We start from the raw sequence: 19,891 nt of genomic DNA, 5'->3' as shown, positions 1-19,891 counted from the left end.
AGAGCCCTCCGCAACCTGGCTGTGTTCGGTGATCCTTGGTCCTTCGTGTGAAATACAACTTTGTCCCAGAATGGCCCGAGCTATTGAGAGGTTGCTCGACTGACCGAGCCGTAACACTAAGTACTGGGCGTTTTCTCCAGATCCAACACCTCCCATCCTCGAGCCCATCTTCAAGGCACAAATGCTATTTATCAGGGCTTTCTGGCCAGGGAGGGCGCTGAAAACCTGGCACTCCTATGCGAATCGACTTGGTGCGCTTTGGACGCGCCTCGCTTGAGCGTTGGAACGAAAGATTGATACCTCGCGGACTCTCAAGCCAGGGAGGGCGCTGTGAAAAAACGCCCAGTACTTCGGGTACCTGTAGTCACAGCCTGCTGGCTCTCACATGTTCGCACTTCGAGCAGTCTCCTTCACCGGACAAATCCAACCAGGCTGCACCTCCTTATCCCTACTCCGGTCCCACAGAAGCTCAGGCTCCTGGTCAGCACAGCTCACTGTCCCATCCTCGGCATACATCGGCGCCGGATCAGCCTCCAAATCCTCTGGACATTCTTGTTCTGCGTCAACTTCCAGTACTCCACCAGCGCCCAATGCGAGTGGTTACTCCACTTCTCCCCCTTCTTGGTGAAGAAGTACACATCCGGATTGGTCGCCGCCGCCGCCAAAGCCTGCATGAAGCACATCTCGAGGATCTGTGCTGCTGGCGGCAATTGCGGAAATGGCCAGGATTTCGTCTGATCCAAGTCATTTGTGTCCAGGGGGCCATGAGTATCGGTGTTGTCGAGCTGCTTCTTGTACCATTCTGCATCTATGGCGTTGCTGGGTTCTTCATTAGCTTGGATTGGGACATGAGCGGAGAGTGAATGTTTGCGGTGGACGGCAGCATAGAACAGGGATAAGAGACAAAGGCATCAGGGCGGACTCTGAGACCTTCATTCTCGATCACCCCCGGTCCAATTCTGGGAAGAATACTCACAAGGCGCCGTAGAATTTGTCCAATGCGATACCCTGACGGATAAACCAGAGGAACATCCAACGTTGCCAGATCGCTGTGCTGGGCTCCTTGCCCTCCGAGGATTCGTCCGGGGTGGGCTCCCGAAGGTTTGTGTAGAAGTATGCGTGGGCGTCCGCTGAGGCGCCGTCGCCATGGGGGGTGTCTTGGATCTTGGTGATGAGAGTGCTTAATTTGACGTAGTGGTTGTCACATTCCCAGATTCCGGTGCTGGACAAGGTGCATTGGCGCTTGATGAGGACCTCTAGGTCGCTCTCCTGGAGAGAGATAGCTGGCATAGGCGGCAAATGAGGTGGAAGGCAACATACTAGTGCCACGAACAGAGTGACGAGCCTGAAGATTAGGGTCAGCATGGTTGTGGCTTGATAGCGGTGTGCTTTTCTTTCGGGCTGGATCCAGGGCTGTGGTCAGTAACAGGATCAGCGAGCACGACTGACCTTCGTAAGCTTGCAAGGCACGCCTTGAGAAGTCACTCCAGCACTCGCTTTGCACGGGCTCCTGGCGGAAGCGAGTGTTCACCCATTCTTCAAGGCGATCATTCAATAGAGATGGAAGTAGAACTCCAGCACAGCTGCGCCTGTTGGACTTGGGTGCCTGCTCGAATAGTTGAGATTGTCACAACGTGCACGGAAGGCGGTACGCTGTTTGATAATGCGGGTAGGTGCAGCCAGCGTACCACCTTCTAGATGCACGACTTTGGCAACGATGCCATGTAGCAGAATCTGCTGGCAACCGTTCGGAAGTCGAAGGCCTACATGCCTTTGTGTTCCAGAGCGTTCTCACGGATAGTCCACTTGCATTTCTCTGAGGTTGACAATCTCAGAGGACCACAACATGAAAGTCCTTACCCGCCTCCAGCTCGCACCCAGCATACCGTCTCATGCATGCTGCCGCCGTTGATAACGCCCGGGGTGGCTTGTAGACTACGCGAAAGTGAAGGATCTTTGAAAGAGACCGAAGGACAACGCCCCTGATCGTTTGACGAGACCGGTCGACAAGGATATTTGGCGAAGCCGGATGACATGATCTCATGTTTGCATTCGTGTTCTGAGACTCCTCCTGCAGTTTGTCGTCGGGAAACCTGGCCGTTCCTGTCTCTGACAGCATGAGAAGGCCACTGTGGACATTCGAGTTATGGCGAGTCTGCTGATGCGACCACATATGGCTGCGGCATCACAAGCGAAGACGAAGGCAATTGGCCCCAAGTGTTTCAAAGACTCATCGTTCTCAATTACCATGCAGCGCGATAGCTAGCTGCAAGACCTCGACCTCCCCATTCACTTAGCAGCAAACCGACTCCTCGCCCTCAACGTCGCACCGAAATACCACAACCCCCAAATGCCCGCACAACCGCCGAATGTTAAACCAGCCAACAGACTCACACCTGGGCCGACACCCAAGTTCAAGAACATTGGCCTACTGAAATGGATCGCACCACATGCGATCGAACTCCTAGCAAAGTCGTTGCCTGCGAACAAGCTGGCGGCGTATTGTGGGTAGGTGAGCGGGATGTAGATGAAGACGACCTGGAAGAGAATGAAGATGCCGACGGTAAAGATGACTATGCCGAGAGTTGGGACGATCCAGTGGATTTTTGGGGAGTTGAAGCCTGTCCAGCCAAAGACGACTGAAAGTATTGTTAGCCTTGTTTTGATGTGCAACTCTGGGAATGGTAGAATGACTTACAGAGACCGACAGGCACCAAGAAGCAAGCATAGAGGCCCGGCACAAGACGCTCCTCAGGCGCACCCAGGCCACGAGCGCGAATCTGAGGCTCGAACTTGTACTTCAGGTACCACAGGTAGATCGGAATAGCGATTGAGACACCAACACTGATGGACAAGAAGATCAGACCAATCTCACCAGCGTTGAGTCCGTAGCCTTTTGTAACACTGCCAGCTCGAGGGAGGCCCACAGCATACACGAAGGGAAACACCTCGAAGAAGCTGTAGAAGATCGCGTACATGAGGGCGATGTAGATAGAGGTGAAGAGCACGGCGGGGTCGAGCGCGTTGATCTGCACTGGTCGCCAGAGGTTCGAGACCACGATTTCGCCGAGCGTCAGTTGTGACTGGTTGATCTCGGATTGGGACTTCAGGTTCGGGTTACCGGTGGCATGTCGCAGGCGAGCAGCGCGGCGCAGGAGGATAGTGTCGGCTGAAGTTTCCGGGAGCATGGTGAAGAGCGCAACGTAGACCGGTGCTGCGAGCCAGACAATCTCCCACAAGGACCAGTGCCAGTTGGTGTAAGGGACGGAGAAGCCAGAGATGAGCGGGCCAAGTGCAGGGCCAGCTGTCGCGAACGCTGCCCAGCCGGTGAGATAGTAAGGCAGGCGGAACAAGTTGTAGATGTCTCCAATGCTAGCGCCACCAGTGGCTAGACAAGGCGAGCCGAAGAAGCCTTGCAGGAATCGCAGGACGATCAGTGCTGGGAAGTTGTTGACGCAGGAGACTCCGATAGAGATCGCCAAAAAGATGGTGAATGTGACCATGTATGGAGGATTGCGACCGATGATGGGCATTTCTGACATTGGTGAAAATATCATGGGCCCAATTCCGTAGCCCAGAACGTACATCGACAGACCGAGCGATGCAACCTCAGGCGTGACGTGAAAGATCTCCTCAATGTAAGGCTGGGAAGGCGTGATGATGGCCGAACCGATGTAGACTGCAAGCGTGTAAAAGTAGATCTGCAGCACGACGAGTGCCTTCTTGCGATGGGTCCAATTTTGGGGGTTCTCCGGGTCGTCGGTCGTGTACCAATCTACCAGAATCGTTCCATCAGCTGTTCGAGTCGGCGCGATCGGGCGCGAAGGTTGCGTCTTGATCTGCTCCTGGTAACTCGCATTGGTATAAGCCTGCTCCAGATCTGCGCGGGTGTTGACCTGGCTCATTTGAGCGCGTGAGGTGATCTGCGAGAGGTTGTGGCTGATGCTGTGTCCATCTCCATCTTCGGAATCAGAGAACTCCCGATCTGGCGCTGTCTGTGTGTTTCGCAGAGTACTGCCGCGGTCTAGAGGTGGATGTGTTGCGGGAGCAGCGTCTTTCTCCACGTCGACATCCTTCTCCTCTGCTGGGGTCGGTGCTGCTTGTGTCGATGCCGTGGAGTCGACAGTTTGTTGGCGCTTTTCGTCGCCATGGTGGTATGCAGAGGGAATCTGAAAGCCTTCTACTTCCTCGGGATACTTCAACACGCGTCCGCCAGTCGCAAAGCGAATTAGCAGACCCAAAGTCGAGTCGCGGAGGATTTCTTGAGCCATGACAATAACAGTCAGTATTCGTGTTCAAGGGTGTTGACTGTCGCGTGCTAACGCAGTTGCCAGCTAGACAAGTCGCGATGTCAATGGCGAATACGAATCAAGGGGGTCAACTGCAGACAGAGGGCGGCCCTCGCCTGCCTATATACGCGGTTTCACATGGCGACGGGCTTGCAGTACAATTACTCAGTTGATGGCGTTCTACCTAACAAACGAAGATTCTACCCGGCCGAACTAGGGATCGCTCCACTTCAAGCCTTCTGACAAAGCATGCGCGAAGGCAGCTAATTAGCCCGGTGCGGACATAGCTGGAGGAGAAGTACGCCCAAATTCCCTGGTGCAGTTTCAGGAATCATGACACCAGGCTCAGGCTCTGCGTCAATTCTCGTACTGAGTTTACAATGTCGCTCCGGACGGATTTGACGGACTTGCTGAAGGTTTGGAAAATTCAGAGATCTATACGCTGGGAAAATTGCTCCGGCTTCACTCTCTGGTCACTGATGCTGTGTTTGCGATCGCCGTCAAGCTGGTAGTCTGTCGCCAGCTCGACTAGACAATAGCTGCTGCGAGCGCCAGGTCGCGAATACAACCAAGTTGGGGTGGACGTATCGCTGCCGTTCTTAGGCACTAACGACGTATCTTGCCCAAGCGAAGCATCCAACCCGCAACTGCAGTGCCAAGGTAGGTCGCCCTATATTACAAACATACTCGAATGTGCGCAGCGGACAAGAGCGTGTGCAGCCCTGGAGTTGACCATTCCAGTAGACACTCGCAAACTTACCATCGTACAGTACCTACGAAGAAACCTGAAGCTTGGCCATCGAAAATGACCTCACTAACGATCCCGCTTGGGATTATTCAGCAACGCTATTTCCCTCAGGTAATCGGTTGCATCTCGCAGCGTGGAGTTTACCTCGTAAAAACGGTCCGGGCTCCGACCCTGATTTTCTGGGCATTCGCGGGTTGTCCGCCGACGGATGGAAAAGTCGCGCTGTGGACTTTTGTTTACTCGATCATTCAGGCTGTGTGTGTCCGGATGACGATGTATTTTCTCATATTGCCCACTCGGCGACGTTGTCGCCGGGCTTAATGAAAGGCTCGTCGATCTGCCGAATACCAAGATCGCCACACAGCACGCAAGAGTCTGCGACCAGGCCATCGAGTTCTTGCACCATCTTCAAGCGTTGCCGTCCAACACTTAGACCTTGGCTCACGTCCGCTTGCAAATCCTTGATTCTTTTCTTCTTAGCGATTCCTGAGCTTTCGAGGACTCTTTTGCCGAGACAGTCGCTGTGGAAGGCGTGCTGACATGGGAAGACAAAGAATTGACGACTGAGCACTGGTAGAGTGCAGATCCAGCATCGCTCGCCAGGCTCTACGATTGCGTAGCGGTTGTCGAGGGCGGCAATTTCTGCCTTGATCTGCTCTGCGGTCTGCTGCGATACATCCATCTCCTGTTTGAGGTTTTCAATGTGCTGAGAGTACTCTTCCAAGGCGTTGCATATCTCTTCCTTGAAGTCGTCAATGACGACAAAATCTGGGAAGAATGGTATCAAGTCCTCGATCTTGAGGAGCTCACATCGCTTCAGGAATTCGATAGCTTCCTTGATGGATGGAGATTCCTTCACCTTCTTCTCTGCAATGAGCAGCCAAAGTTTCTTGCGCATCTTCTCATCGCCATCCAATCGATCTGCCACGATAGCTGCAAGGTCGACGTCGTCATGGGCGAGTGCCAATTCAACGGCTTGCTGATACTGATTCATGGCGCTATAGATATGAACGCAGGATTGGACTCGTTTGTGTTGTATGCAGAGGCGCAGCGCAAAATCTGCATCGTACAGAGGCGGTTGTGGTTGCGTTTCCAGGTAGTTGAGGAGCGAGGCTTCTGATGTCGTCGGGTGTGATGCCATGATTGAGATCAGAGTATTGTGGACTGATGCTGGACTGTCGGGCATGTTATTGACAACAAAGTTGAGGTACCTGACTGCTTGGTTCTGGTTCAATGGAGTGTCCCCAGCATTCTCGTTGTAGCTCAACAATGCAGGTAGGATCTTTTGCGGCTCGATATTATTGCGTCGCATGAGTATTTCGATGTAGCCCGACGCAACATGCATCATGAGCACGTTGCTGTACCGGTAGTATGTTTCAGGATTACTCTCTTTGTTCAAGACTGAGAGTGCTTCGTTCCATTTTCCTCGCTGAATCCAGTACGAAAGCACATAGTCGTAGTCGGTGATTGTGTTTGCAAAGTGAAGCAGCTCCTCTTCCCGATCGTGACTGGATATGATCTCATATACAGTCTTTGCATCCAGATCGGACTCGTGCTTCGACACGAACTCCTGGAACTCATTTCGAGTCCTCTTAAGCTCTGACTCTGCTCCTGTAGCACTCGTGTCCTCGGCAAGCTCGCCCTTGGTGGCAATTGTATCGTCTAGATTGTTCAGCTTAGCCATGAAGATCTGAACAAGCCAGCATCCAATCATGACCCGTTGCATATAGGATGATTTTTTGTAAGTCGACAACTTGGTCAGCAGGTACTTCCGCAACGCATCGTCCTGGTTCTTGTCGATTAATTGTAAGCACACTTCCTCGAAGGCTTTACTACTCTTTCCCCATATGCTCGCCGCCTCGAGATACTGGCCCTTGTCGGACAGGTAGTCACCGGAAGCGGTCGCGACCGAGTCCTTCTGCGCCGCTCCTTTTGCATAGCGTAGGGCGGCGTCGTAATCCTGATTTTGCAGCATGACCTTCCAGACGTCACGATCCTCGTCCTCTGCTCTTATCTCGTAGATCTCCTGTGCTGTGAACAGCCAGTAGCTGTTCTTCTTCTGGTCCGAAACGAGTCCGAGAGAGCTCTGACCAGGATCAAGGACGACTTGATCGTAGACTACTTCACCATTGAGGCGATTGACGGCCACAATGCGACCCTCCGCCAGCGCAAGGCAATGCCATTGCGTCAAGACCATTGATTGAATGGGATCTTGAATCAGCTTTCGCCCGCCTCGAGCAGACACCGTCTCCGGAAACACTGACCGGGCATGTAGCTTCGCACTGCTAAGTATCCTCTTACCAAGATCCGAGTCTGATGGTGAAGATGAAAGCTTGCCGGTAAGAACACCTTGAGACGACAGCCAGCCGAAGCTTCGCGCCACGTCCTCGCCGGCTACCGAGTTGGTTGTTTCAGGTGAGATCGACAGAGATGAAGGCGCTGTCTGCGACACGTTGGTAGCATTCTGCGTTGCCGGACTTTCTTTTTGGAGCATGTCCGCATATATAGCTGCAGCACCTTCTTTGCCCTTACTGCCTGTCCGGCCGACCCAATGATATACTGCAGCGTGTGTGGATGCCATCACTCGGCGTAAGTCCGACTTCCCAGCAATAGTGTCCACCCACAGCCCAGTTACTGCGCCTTTCGAGGCCTTCCATACCTGTGTGCAGTATCTTTCTTCTCGTCTGTAAAATTCGGTCGCTGGCTCGATGTAGACTTCGTAGACAGTGCCATCCGATGCGCCGACGAGTATCTCACGGGTTGAAGCAGTCGGCTGCGAAGGGTTCCAGGCCACGGTTTCTATGGACACGCCTTTTAACCTTGAGAGTGCTTTGGGCTGTTTTGACTGAGTATGCAGGTAAAAGTTCTCTCCCAGAGTCGTCGTGATGATCAGATGTGAGGCGGAAGGATCCAGAAACATGCGTCGTATTAGTCCGACCTCGCTGGTCTTCTTCGGCAGGTCGACATCTAGGACCATCAATCATAAGGCCTGAAACACAATGAGGCACCTTACCATCAATATCTTGCGGGCTCTCAAGGTCGATCCTCAGGATACGACCAGTCGCGAGAGCCAGAATGAGGACATCATTGGCGACCTGTCCGGCAACGAAGTCGGAGGCAATGTTAAACTGCATTCGCACCTGTTGCACATTGAAGATGGGCAGTTCCGCCTCTCCTCCACCTTGGGAGGTGCCGGCGGCGACATAGCCCTGTTCGATTTCTAGCGCCATGGTGCGCGTCAGTGTAGTGTACTCAGTCCATGGGCACGTCGAGCATAGTTCCGATGCATCAAGATGTACGACACCGTTGCTACTACGATTGTACAAGTACACGATTGTACAAGTACGTAAGTGGTTATTGCGGTATTTCGGCAAAATCTCGGTCACAACTGCTCCGTTCCCAATGCTGCCTCGCAGGCAAGAGTGCTCCTGCTCCATCTCTGCTTCTCCCTTTCTACCTCCCGTTCTGCTTCCATCAAGCCAACGACTGCTCACTTTCCGAGCTCGCCCATCTTCTGGAACAGCGCTGTTGGATCCATGAACACCTCGTAAGCCTCGATCAGCCACTGGTCGTCGCTCTTGACCACGCGACACCAGCTTGAAGCTCTTGTCCACGCTTCGGTCTTGTTGACCAGGTCATATCGTACGTCAGCAACACCAATAATCTCCCACTTTCCGTCGATTCCCATTCCACCTCCAGTGACAAAGCCCGTCTCAAAAAAGTGCGCGGACCTGAGGATGGGTCCCTTCTCTGGGTGAATCATCGAGTCTCTGCACGCCTTAATGCCCTTTCTACCCTTGTGCTCGCCGCCGAAGTGCAAGATCGCATCTTCATGGAAGCAGTCAAGGTACTTGTCGTTTGTCGAATCATCCCATCCCTTTAGGGCGGCCGTCAGTGCTTGAACTGGAATCTCGGGCAGCCATTCCTGATTCTTGAAAACATATGGATCTCTACTTCTGACGCCGTTTTCTGGCATACTTGGATGCGACATGTTGGGAATTTTATTGACAGGGCGGCCTCTGACAGTCTTCGGAGCTCGCAACAGCTCAAGACAGCTCGTCGCGTGCCTACTTATGCTCCTGCCCAAAGACGAAGCGGGGTAGAACGAATCGGCGGCCAGGCCTGCCTCACCCAACTAAGCTGCCCGGCCAAGCGGTGCATTGGGCGGTTTTCCCGTTTAGACATTGTGTCGAATTCTCGCAGCGCCCTCCCTAGCCAGAAAGTCCATGAAAGATGTTTCACACTGACTTACGCTCGAGTGAGATTCATCTCAAGATCGTTGACCTAAACGGCAAGATATCTTCACACCTTCAGCGCCCGCCCTGACCAGGAATACCTCCATGCGAATAACCCTCAGAATTTGCCCGGATCTAGTCAGCGCAGCTCGCAGCTTGGCCTTTTCCTTGATCAACGTCGCAAGTCTGCCTGGATCCAGCGTCTGGCCCTACTTCTCGGTATCAATTGCACAGCTCGCTAATTGTGACTGTGACTCGATAGCCGTGTCTAAGGCATGCGGCCGTCATTGCGACCAGCACAGCAGCGTGGTCAGTGATCTGTCTCGGCTCAGCCGCTTGGCCTGGTGACAGCGATCGCCCCATCGACTGCCAGCCTGTCGCATCTCTCATATACATCGTCGTGGCATTCTTTCTTCTTGGCAGTCTGACTTGGTTTTCTCTATGCGCGGATGAGACATGAGGCTTGACTCGAATGTCCTCAATCACGATCTTGCCGATATAAGTCTCAGCTGTTTGCAAGCTTGTCAGCATCATGCTTGCAGGTTCGGAACACAGAATGGGGAGCTGCCTGGTGCCCGGACGACCTTCGGACACACTCCCCCGACAACGCATGGTAGGACTGGACTCACCACTTGAGACCGTCATGAAAGCCGGATCAGCGCCCAGAGCGATTGCAGCTAGCTCGTCCCCAGCCAGAAGCGGGTCGCAGCAGGGATCTTCAGTATCGAAATGAGATGACATGAACGCCATGTTTCGACGAGTCTGGTTGGCGAGTATGGAGAAGGTGAGGTGTGAAGCGCATGGTACTTGGATGATGCCGTGGTCGGGCTCGTCGTCTGAGTGCATGCTGGACCGTGCCTTGGAACGGTTTTCGGTATCGTCACCGGTACCAATCCCGCCGTAACGTTCGTGTTCTACTCTATCAAGTATGGAGTGGTCGGTATGTGATGTGGTGAGCAATCGAGCACAAGTCAGGAGCAAAGGTGAGTCTAGGACGCTGAGAAACCGTGAGCGACAGGATAAGGAATGAATATTGAAGTCGACGACTGCAGTGCGTTTGGGGTCTGGTCAATGGTTTGTCAAACACCTTGAGTCATTTCCCGGAGCACAAGTCTAGTGTAGAGCATCATTAGGCAGAGGTTCGCGCTTGCGGTAGCCTGCCGTAGGCAAACGCCTTGTCACCGGTTTCCAAGGTTTGCGAACTGCACCGCCACCCCACCAAAAGGCCCTTTCTACGAAATCTTACAAGCATCTCAGAGAAAATTGGACCGCTTCAATGCTTCCTGACAGTCTGTTCGGATCACCATCGATTTATGATTCTCTCTCTAATTGTTCAGCTGATTTTCGAATACCGGTGAGAACAAGAGACAGTATTGAAGTAAAAGGAAATGCCCAAACCGCCCCCAAGAACCTGATGAGGCAGCCCGACTTCCGGTTCTGGACGACGCAGGACCTTAGGCCATCTGATCTGCAGGCACACTTACACAAGTCAGTTCGCGAATGGCACCTTCTCATCCATCCCATATTTTATGCGGCTTGAACTTTCTGCTTTGGCCTCGTTGTAACTTATTTAACTGCGTCGCCGCATTGAACATCCAAAGACCACGAGCCTCCGGTGAGAGTGCGATCACACGCCCTGATCTCATCAGACTTCGCTCAGCTTTGCTCTCATCCAGCTTAACATACATATATGTCTGGGCTACCACGGTGAGTCTACTGATGGTAGGAGTACCGCCACCGCGACCGAACAGCGTAGCCTATACGACGCACCTCTAGAACCGATCAAAGCATCCCGCCTCACCACTTAGCAACAAGTGCTACCGAGGCATGGCACGATGATCTTGCGTCCGCCACCAAAATCGATGAGAGGGAGTGAGGAGCAAGATCGCGGGCATGACGACTACTTATACGGCTTCGAAGTAGTGAAGACCCGATGCAAATCGAGACTCCCACTCTCCTGACTCGTTCACAGGGTATTCACTGTTGAGGGCACGACTCGGCATTAGGCAGTCACTGGTCCCAAGTCACTGAGCCTGTCTACGTTCATCCCACTGAATCTGCCCAAACTCGAATGAATACCAACAATGCCACCCCTCAGACCACATACACCAATTTCCTCCCGCTAACCAGCCCCTTCCTGTACCTCTCGATCCCGCCCGGAATCGCTTCCAACCCTCCCTCCTGCACCTCAATCACATGCGGTTTGACCAGTCCACCAGCGAGACACCGCTCCGCCACAACCGCAAACGCCCTACTCCGTTCAAAATCCCCCACATTCGCCGGCTGCACAGGCCCCAGCATCGCCCACTCCTCCCCCAAGAACGAAAACCCAATCCTGCGCTTGGTCTGAATGCCCGGTAGCGGCGGCGTGAGTGGTCCGATCGTGCTATACGTCAAGTCCGACTCCACGTGCGCAGGAACCCATTCCACAGGCGTGTCTAGCCCAGGCGGCATGGCGGAGGGGTTGAGGACCTTGCAGCAGAAGACCGCGGAAGAAGCGGAGGAGATGGTGTCCATGCACATTCTGAGGGGGCCGTGCGTCGGGGTCAAGCGTTGGGACTCGGCGAGGAGTTCCGCGGGCGCAGAGGGCGAGTAGTGGTCGACGATAAAGTCTGGATTGGACAAGGATTTGACCATGGCGTGGTTGGTGGGGGAGGACGTGGTGAGGACGTGCAGGCCAGCGAGTTTGGCGAATTGGGTTGTGAGGGTGCCCATGCTGGTCGAGCCGCCGTAGATTAGGATTTGCTGGGGGGCTGTGCTTGTTGGTGGACTGAGCTTGCCTTCTGGTGAGACGACTGGATAGGGGATGTTGAATGTATCGAACAGACACCGTCCCGTTGTCACTACAGCGACTCCCAGCGCAGCAGCATCGGTGAAAGGCATCGAATCCGGTATATGCAACGCGAGATCGGCTTTGACCACGGCATACTCGCTGAAGCAGCCTACATCATCGCGAAATGGCTCTGCAGAGCGACACATTCCTGCCACTCGCTCACCAGGCTTGAAGTCGCGTGTGACATCCTCGCCGACCTCGACGACTGTGCCGGCCCAGTCGCAACCCATCATGTGGCCGGGCACATTCATGCCGTAATCCAGACATAAGGCGTCGGCTGGATTCAAGCCGACTGCTGCTACCTTGACTAGCATGTATGTTGGGCGGACGAAGGGAATTGGACGCTCGATGAGGACTGGGGCACCGCCTTTCTCTTTAATTGTGAGCGCTTTCATCGTTGCCATCGTTGAGTGTCGGTTGTGTCTGATCGAGTGGCACGTTTGATGACCGTTGTCCTTTCATCGTGGCTATTAGTGAGATGGTTGCAACATGCCAAGCCCGTTTGCCTTGGAGCCGGAGACATTGCTCTATGTCTCCGCCCGGACGCCTGATGCTCGCAAGATATATGCTAAAGAACGACGACGCGTTTCAGCTAGAATGCTATCTAGCTAGGTCAAGACGATCATGGAATATGCCAAGAAAGCAAAGAATAGCATGACCATAGATTAGATTAGCTGGAGCGTACGACTGTGCCGGACCAAGACTGCTTGGGAATGTGTCTATGAAGGCATCTCGCTGCCCGCGTTAACATTTGGAATCTGGATTATGAAGCTCGGGATAGGGGCTGCCAGCCCTAGCAAAACACCTTTGAGCGTTTCTGGAGGCTCGTTGGCGTGTGCCGTGCAGTGACCGGCCTGTTGGCTATCAGAGGGTGTGGAGACCTTTTCGACTCTACCCATCCAGCGCCCTCCAGCATGTCTCGACTCTGCAGAATTGTGGCCCTCAGAGACAAGGCCGTAATCGAGTGTGGTACCTCTCTAGACCGGATCTGAGGCTTCGAAGTTCTTCTGCCTAGACTCAGCGTAGCTCCTTGATCATGCGTCTACTCGCTGCTACGCTCAGTAGCTGGAGGTTGACACGACCCCGATGATACGGGCAATGTTCGGCTGCTGAGCGGACGTCTTCATCATCTTGCGGTCCGTTGTGATTGTTTGATCCGTGTCCCATACACTCGATATGCTGTGGCATAATTTCTTGCCGTCAAGGCCAGATTCGACAGACGATCGAGCCGCATGCCGCTTGGACTGGGACAGTCGATGCTGCTCATTGCGCACCGAAGTAAGTTGAATCGTCCTTGACCTTGCAACCACAGTTGAATATCTCCGGGGGATCAATAATCTTTGACGTCTTCCAATCGATCATGACACGATCAGGCTGTGTTCTTTTAGTTAGCCCATCAAAGTTCCATGTTTTACCCAGCGCGAGTGGTGACTCACATCCCATATGTAACTCTTGCGGTGCTTGTGGCAGCCAAGTTCGTAGTCGCGGACCGCTAGAATCAGGTCGTACGGGAACTCCACTTTTTCGAGGTCCTTTGTGTACCAAACGTCGGTCGGGTCTATCTGTTGCTCATGTTTTTCGTTGCAGGCGCAAAACCCAATTGCTTCCTCAGCTTCCTTTGCCATTACTTCTTCAAGCTCGTTGTAGCAGGTGAAATGATGGAGCTTGTGCCACTCCCCAGTAAAGGTAGTATACACCAGCTTCTCGAGGTTGGGCATGTGTTCTCGTAGGTTTTCATGAAGTGGGCCCCACACTATCTCAGCTGTTCTGACGCCTTGCAGATAGTGCCTCAGCGGATTCAGACCTCGTTTGATGTCGTCGTCCCTCATGTAGCATTTGACCGTGATTTGACGAGAGAAGACGGGCAGAGCCTCGTTCCTGAGCTGCTTATTTGCCAGCAGGATGCCCGGTAACTCGGCTCCCTCTGAACCAGGCTGGCGTTCTCCGAGCGTGCGGTAGCGACTCATTGCGAAACGAGGGACATCGATCTTGAGATACTCTCCACAGAAGGCCTCCTCGAGCACTCGTTCTCTCAATTCGACCGGAAGATCGAGGAATCGGAAGGGCTGAGACATTGCGCTTGACGCCTGTTCTGAGACTAGTCATGTGTGTCAGCTAAAACCACCACGAACAGAGCGGCGTGCGTCAATTTCGCAGAAGCGTACCAAGTATGAGCGTCGCCTCGTGGAGGACTTCGTCTGACAGGTTGTTTCGAGCCAGGTATGAAATGTCGCAAACGACGGGTCACCGCTTGAACGCTGAATGAGTGGTTGGGTCGGGGTTGCGAAATTAAACCAAACAATTTCCGCGAAGAAGGACGTTAGTCTTGTAGCGTTGCTGGGAAACTTCACTTCGTCACCCACAGTCGTAGTCACTCGAGTCGTTGTGTCAAGTGACTTGCAGTCCGGAGGTTGGTCGCTGATGCCATGAACTTTAGCTGAGACTGACCTGAGTGAATGCTCGTTCTTCTATGGAGCCTCTTACTCGAAGAGTCGTAGTACTTACCTGTGGCAGACCTCTGTGAGAATTTTCATGCTTTGAGCGTTATGACTGCCTCAGGCATCCTCTGTTCCTGCATCGTCGATCGATATACCAGGACAGAGTGTCAGGCAAGCAAGGAGCTCCTCCACCTTGACTCTCACCACCGCCTGCCGCACATCGTCGATCCCGATACCTAGTATGACCTCATCGTCCAAGAAGCCTGTCCCGAGCCCAGACAAGTGAGGCATATCACCATCAAGAAATGCAAAGTCAGATTCGTCCTCGTCCTCCTCCTTGTCACTTCTGCCAGCATTGCTTTCCACCCTCCACGCCCAACTAACACTCGTAGTGTACACAAAGCCCATCTCCTTCTCATCTCGTCCCTCATCAAACACCTCACCTTGGAACACCACCGCATGCTTTCCCGTCGCCACAATCCTACCAGGACTCCTTCCCTCCCAGATCACAACCCATCTCTCATATCCGCCCCTCTCGACCAGTCCCAGTGCGTTCACGGGATGTAGCTTTCTATGCACAATGCTGAAATGCACTTCTCTTCCCGTGTCTAGCCATTCTTGCTCGGTGCCTAGACATGAGGATCGTGACGGACAGAGGATCAAGCGCAGAGCGGGTGTTGATTGGTGTGTTGATGCTCTTCTTGCGCGTGAGCTGGATTGAGACTGCGACTGGAGGGATGACAGCATATCGGGCGGAAGCAGACAAGGTGGCTCGTCCGGGTGCGTTACGTTGGGGAGTGCGATCGTGCTGTAAGATACGTAGAGGAGCTCGGAGATGGCACGACCAGAGTGGAACGTATAATTTGTCGGTGGCTGCTGCTCATCAGCATCCGCTGAAGCTTCGGAGCGCTTGATCGGTTGTTGTGGCGCTACTGCCGTAGAGGAAGGGGTGGCTTCGCTCACCACGCTGACGGTGTTGATCGAGGAGATTTTCTCGGTTGTCGGGACTGTCGCGCTTTCTGCGGAAGTCGGCGTGTCAGGCATTGACGGCGGCGTTGATTCCGAGTCGAGCTGATAGTGGTCTGTCGAGGCATCGTGCAGGGACTGCGATGCATTCGTTGATGGCCAGTACGACCAAAAACCCTCTCGCAGTAGGGCGTTGGCGACTTGGTCAGTCTCGGCATCATTGCTGGCGTCAAGCTTGTGCTGGGCCATGTCGTCACCCCCGAGTCCAACCATTTGCATCGCATGCTTTTGTAGATCCTCCTCGTCTTCCTCCCATTGTCCGAACATCTCATAGCTGACCCAAGTCTGCCCTCTCCGATTTCCGCCAGGCCACCAGAGGATCCAGTTCTTCTCCACCTCAGATCTCCCTTGCCACCTCGTCAGCTCCGTCAAGGTCTCGTATTTGAGCACTGGCATCTTCCACCACGGCGTGCCCTGCTCACGCCACTCTCCTCCACCGCCAGTCCGCTTCTTCAGCTTTCCGTCTTCGGGCACCACAGGAGATTCGGCCGGCTTGCGTCGCTCCATCACATCTCGTAGCTCAGGTATCAACGTCCTGAGATCTTGCATCCACAATCCGACACACCCATACGTACTCCCACTGTTGACAATAATCAGTGGTTCGCCATCGCCAGACCACATGATCCGCGGATCGTGAAAGCCAGGTATGTCGGGAAAGGCAGCCCATTTAGGTGAGCACTTTAGCGACGGGGTCGGTGGTATATTGACAGGGCGAGGGAGCGTGATGCATCGAAAACCACCATTGGGTCCGAGATGGGCGAGTGCTGAGTCTGAGCATACTTCTGAGTCTGGAGGCAAGTGCCCTCGTTGCGTGGTGCTGTTGGGACCATCGTTCTCTGGACCTGGGTGGCAGAAAGAGGCTAGACAAGCGTGGCTTTCCTGGTGCAATCCCGCTGTGACTAGACGCGTAACCAGGACGTATCTTGCAGAGGTGAGCGATGCGGCGTAAGAGGGCAGAGGGATGATCGTTGGGTTGAAGTAGCGGTTTTGTGCAGTTGTCGTCTCGTCGTTGTCGAGCTGCAAGGAGATGTTGAGGTGGCGGGCGGGCAGAACGATCTGGCTTCGCTCGTTGGACTGGTTCTGGCACTGTAGCAGAGGCTTCAGATATGGATTGAAGGTTGGCAGTGTTGACTTTTGCGACGTAATATAACGCTCATGCAAATTGTCTGAGCTAGAGCTTGAATTGACTTCTTGACCTTCGTCCACAAAGTTGTCGAGTACGTTATGAAGAAACGCACTCGAAAAGCGCACCACACTGGGAAGGCTGGTGCTGAGAAGAATGACCAGGGTAAGAAAGACGATCAAGGTATGGCGACTCGCGGATCGCAATGGCCACATCGTGCCTCAGCTGCTGATGAGCTGTACGATGCACCGTCAAACGCGCACACGGTTTGCTGAAGTTGTGGCCCACCACGATGCAGACGTACTTGTAGATCAACGGTGCTGGTGTAAGGCCGCAGTACGAAGGCGACGAATATATCTCTTAGGGTTAGCAAGGCAACGGAACTAATGTGCTGGATTACGCGTGAGATCTCAGCAAGCGATGGCGAAGCCGGCTGACAAAAAGTCGACAACACGTCCGGATGACGGGGTGGAAGTGGTTGCTGATTGCAAGACCGGGTGACCTGTATGCTTGGACTTCACTTCAATGCCGTGATCGTTTCCTCCGCCGTCTTCCCTGTCACGGTCCGAGGTTGATAGCATAAAGATCGTCTCTCATTGATCGTTCGATGGGCCTCGATGAGTTGTTTACACCCCTTCTTCCAGGTCACACCCTTCGACCTCTCTCAAGGCTGTATTTTGACCTGTGCCTGCCTTCTTAAGAGCTGTTGGTTTCCTCCGCTAATCAGTCACCGTACATGTCACTATCCTCGCCACCGTCCCGCTTAAGCTTAGGCGGACCAGATTTGGTAGTCATGTCGAAAGCGATTCTTCTTTTTCTTCAGAGTCTCATCGCACGTAGTTGCGTTGAGAGCGTTCGAAGCGTCAGCCTCTTCGCGCATCCGGCGGCGTCTGGCGACTGATTGCTGAATCAAGCCAAATAGATTCTACCTCCCATCCCCTTCTTCGTCGCCTGAAGGCTCACTTGCTTCACTGCCAGACTCCCATCCCTCTGCTTCTAGATCTGGAGAACGAATGCCAAAACTTAGCAAGAACCCAATAAATGCCACAATGCCAAAGGCACCAAATGCAAGCGCTTCGCCCTTTGGCTGCACCTTCAAGGCGACGGTGAAGAGGCCTCCCGACAGGAACGGGCCCACCGCTCGGCCTGCTGCCGACAGCGTCTGGGCTAGACCGTTGAGCGTGCCAAGTACATTGTGGTTTGGAGCTGAGTTCGTAATCAGCAACAATGCACTGGTCAAGCCTCCCACCGATGAGACGGTCTTGACAAGCAGTACCACACCAATCTCGAGCCACATCCAGACAGCTCCAGACGACATGCCAATCTTGCCATCCGTCTTGTAGCCTACCCAAGGCATCAAGACAAAGGCAATCACGAATCCAAAGAGTCCTGTCCTGTACGCTCCTTTATTTCCCATCTTGTCACGCAATTTGCCGAAGACGCCAACCTGAAACACAATAGTAATGGCTCCAGCAAAGGCCAACGACAGACCGATCTCGCCTGGCTTGAGGTTTCGTCCTTGTGGTGCTTCGGCCTGGGCGAAGACCGGGTAGAGTGAGTTGAAGGCAACATTAGATAATTGGAAGATGAGGTAAGTTATGAGCAGCAACATTGTGTCGCGATTCAAGATGTCCTTCTTAGTAAGCTCTTCTGCAGACAGAACCGGCATGAGGCTGGGCATCTCGGGCTCTGCTTCGTCCTCAGAATCCTCCTCGTCCGTTGCTCTACCTCGCTGAGACGGCCGCCTATGCTTTCCACGTAGATAGCTCGGCCTTGTAGAGCTGGTGAATTGCCACAGCCAGGAGAAGAGATTCTTCACACGTTTCCCTAGAGGCGGTAGGTAGTGAGCTTGTTCCAGACTTTCCTCAAGGAAGATGGCTGTGAGCACAAAGTCTACCATCAGTATAGCGGCCGAAAACAGGTTTGGCAGTAGAAACGGATATCCCGCGGGCTTGTGAGTCAGCGGATTTGTTTCCATGACTAGTAACCCTCCAATAATAGGACCAGTAATTGCGCCTAACCCGTAGAGCACCGGCAGATATGTGAAGGCTTTCGACTGGTTGCTGCGATCAGTGATTTCACCCAGACATGTCGAGACCACGCCCTGGTTGCCATTGGAGAGACCCATGAGTGCCTGCACCATGACAGCCTGCCATAATGTTCTGCAAAAGCCGAAAGCGACAAAGCATGCCGCAGTGAGCACAGTGCCCATAAGTATGACCGGCTTTCGGCCTATTCGATCTGATAGCCAGCCCCAGAAGAAGTTTGTGGCCAATTGAGCCAGTGCAAATGCTGAGGCAATCGTGCCGACGTACACGCCGACCTGGTTCCGGTCGACGTCCGGAAACGAAGCGGCCATACTAGGCAAGTATGGTGATATCGAGTTGAGTGCTGTCTGCTCCGACAAGGCTATGATGGCAAGTATTGTCATCTGTTTCTTCGGAAGCGGAGAGCTGTGGTGGTGATCATGTTCGTGGGGCAGATCATGGCTGGATGAATTGGAGGACTCGACGGAGAACGGCTTTCCCTTCGACTTGGGTGGATTGATGCCGCCGAAGGTCTGGTAGTGTGGTGTCGACGACTTGCGCCGAATGAGAGGGCTGCCTGAGTCCGACGGCTTCATGGCGGCGGGGTGCGGGCTGGTGCTATGCAATGCTCATATTTCGCGACAGAAAGAGAATGTAAAGTGGGAACGATCCGTGTTGTATAGTAAGCTCGTTTGATATTTTAGCTAAAGATGTGTCTGCTGTTGACTGCTGGCTGAAGTTGGCTGCGCTATAACATGTCGTTTGCGAATGATGGGAAGGTTTGCGAGGCTTGAGTTGGGGTGCAAAATTCTTGAGTCAGTTGATGTGCAGGCACGAACTTGAAGCTGAGGCTCTTCCCCGGATGACGTCGAGATCTGGACCAAGATGCAGGCGCGAACACCGAAAGTCCGCATCAATCTTCCGCCCTCTGACTCTTGTCACATTCTCCATTGCGCTGCGAGACATTACTCCGTACAACTCTTCCCATCACTCAGGACGCGTCCTCGAAGAGACGGTGACTTCGATGAGCATTCAAATTCATGCCGTCTTCAGTTCCGTCTGCATGGGTGTTGCTCCGTCTGCTAGGCAATCGCAGACCACGACGCGTGTCTGACGTTCGTCCTTTGTGAGAAGTCAAACTGTTCTTCGATTCACGGCAAGTGCAGTTAGGA

At 53.6% G+C, this 19,891-nt stretch overlaps 8 protein-coding genes across 8 annotated transcripts; all 8 read right to left on the bottom strand.

Annotated features, from left to right (window-relative positions):
* Positions 1-381: 381 nt before the first annotated feature.
* Positions 382-1,290, bottom strand: AB675_9833 (uncharacterized protein; the record flags this gene model as incomplete). Its single annotated transcript, XM_018150403.1, has 3 exons — positions 382-557; positions 605-819; positions 977-1,290. The coding sequence occupies 3 exons, from the start codon at positions 1,288-1,290 to the stop codon at positions 382-384; spliced, it is 705 nt and encodes a 234-aa protein (XP_018002339.1).
* A 999-nt stretch (positions 1,291-2,289) lies between these two features.
* Positions 2,290-4,271, bottom strand: AB675_9832 (Transporter mfs1; the record flags this gene model as incomplete). Its single annotated transcript, XM_018150402.1, has 2 exons — positions 2,290-2,639; positions 2,699-4,271. 2 exons carry the CDS (start codon positions 4,269-4,271, stop codon positions 2,290-2,292), a joined length of 1,923 nt encoding a protein of 640 aa, XP_018002450.1.
* Positions 4,272-5,320: 1,049 nt separating this feature from the next.
* AB675_9831 (Vacuolar protein sorting-associated-like protein) lies at positions 5,321-8,267 on the bottom strand (the record flags this gene model as incomplete). The annotated part of the gene is made up of 2 exons (XM_018150401.1): positions 5,321-8,004; positions 8,051-8,267. 2 exons carry the CDS (start codon positions 8,265-8,267, stop codon positions 5,321-5,323), a joined length of 2,901 nt encoding a protein of 966 aa, XP_018002477.1.
* Positions 8,268-8,527: 260 nt separating this feature from the next.
* Positions 8,528-9,028, bottom strand: AB675_9830 (uncharacterized protein; the record flags this gene model as incomplete). The annotated part of the gene is made up of 1 exon (XM_018150400.1): positions 8,528-9,028. The coding sequence occupies one exon, from the start codon at positions 9,026-9,028 to the stop codon at positions 8,528-8,530; it is 501 nt and encodes a 166-aa protein (XP_018002492.1).
* Positions 9,029-11,366: 2,338 nt separating this feature from the next.
* On the bottom strand, positions 11,367-12,509 carry AB675_9829 (Protein TOXD; the record flags this gene model as incomplete). The annotated part of the gene is made up of 1 exon (XM_018150398.1): positions 11,367-12,509. One exon carries the CDS (start codon positions 12,507-12,509, stop codon positions 11,367-11,369), a length of 1,143 nt encoding a protein of 380 aa, XP_018002541.1.
* An 859-nt stretch (positions 12,510-13,368) lies between these two features.
* Positions 13,369-14,180, bottom strand: AB675_9828 (uncharacterized protein; the record flags this gene model as incomplete). The annotated part of the gene is made up of 2 exons (XM_018150397.1): positions 13,369-13,479; positions 13,542-14,180. The coding sequence occupies 2 exons, from the start codon at positions 14,178-14,180 to the stop codon at positions 13,369-13,371; spliced, it is 750 nt and encodes a 249-aa protein (XP_018002487.1).
* Positions 14,181-14,660: 480 nt separating this feature from the next.
* On the bottom strand, positions 14,661-16,907 carry AB675_9827 (uncharacterized protein; the record flags this gene model as incomplete). Its single annotated transcript, XM_018150396.1, has 1 exon — positions 14,661-16,907. One exon carries the CDS (start codon positions 16,905-16,907, stop codon positions 14,661-14,663), a length of 2,247 nt encoding a protein of 748 aa, XP_018002454.1.
* Positions 16,908-17,617: 710 nt separating this feature from the next.
* AB675_9826 (uncharacterized protein) lies at positions 17,618-19,315 on the bottom strand (the record flags this gene model as incomplete). The annotated part of the gene is made up of 1 exon (XM_018150395.1): positions 17,618-19,315. The coding sequence occupies one exon, from the start codon at positions 19,313-19,315 to the stop codon at positions 17,618-17,620; it is 1,698 nt and encodes a 565-aa protein (XP_018002373.1).
* Positions 19,316-19,891: the final 576 nt, after the last annotated feature.

The sequence above is a fragment of the Cyphellophora attinorum genome, assembly GCF_001299255.1.
Source record: "Cyphellophora attinorum strain CBS 131958 chromosome Unknown Contig7, whole genome shotgun sequence".
Taxonomy (NCBI): domain Eukaryota; kingdom Fungi; phylum Ascomycota; class Eurotiomycetes; order Chaetothyriales; family Cyphellophoraceae; genus Cyphellophora; species Cyphellophora attinorum.
This window is presented reverse-complemented; position numbering and strand designations above follow the sequence as displayed.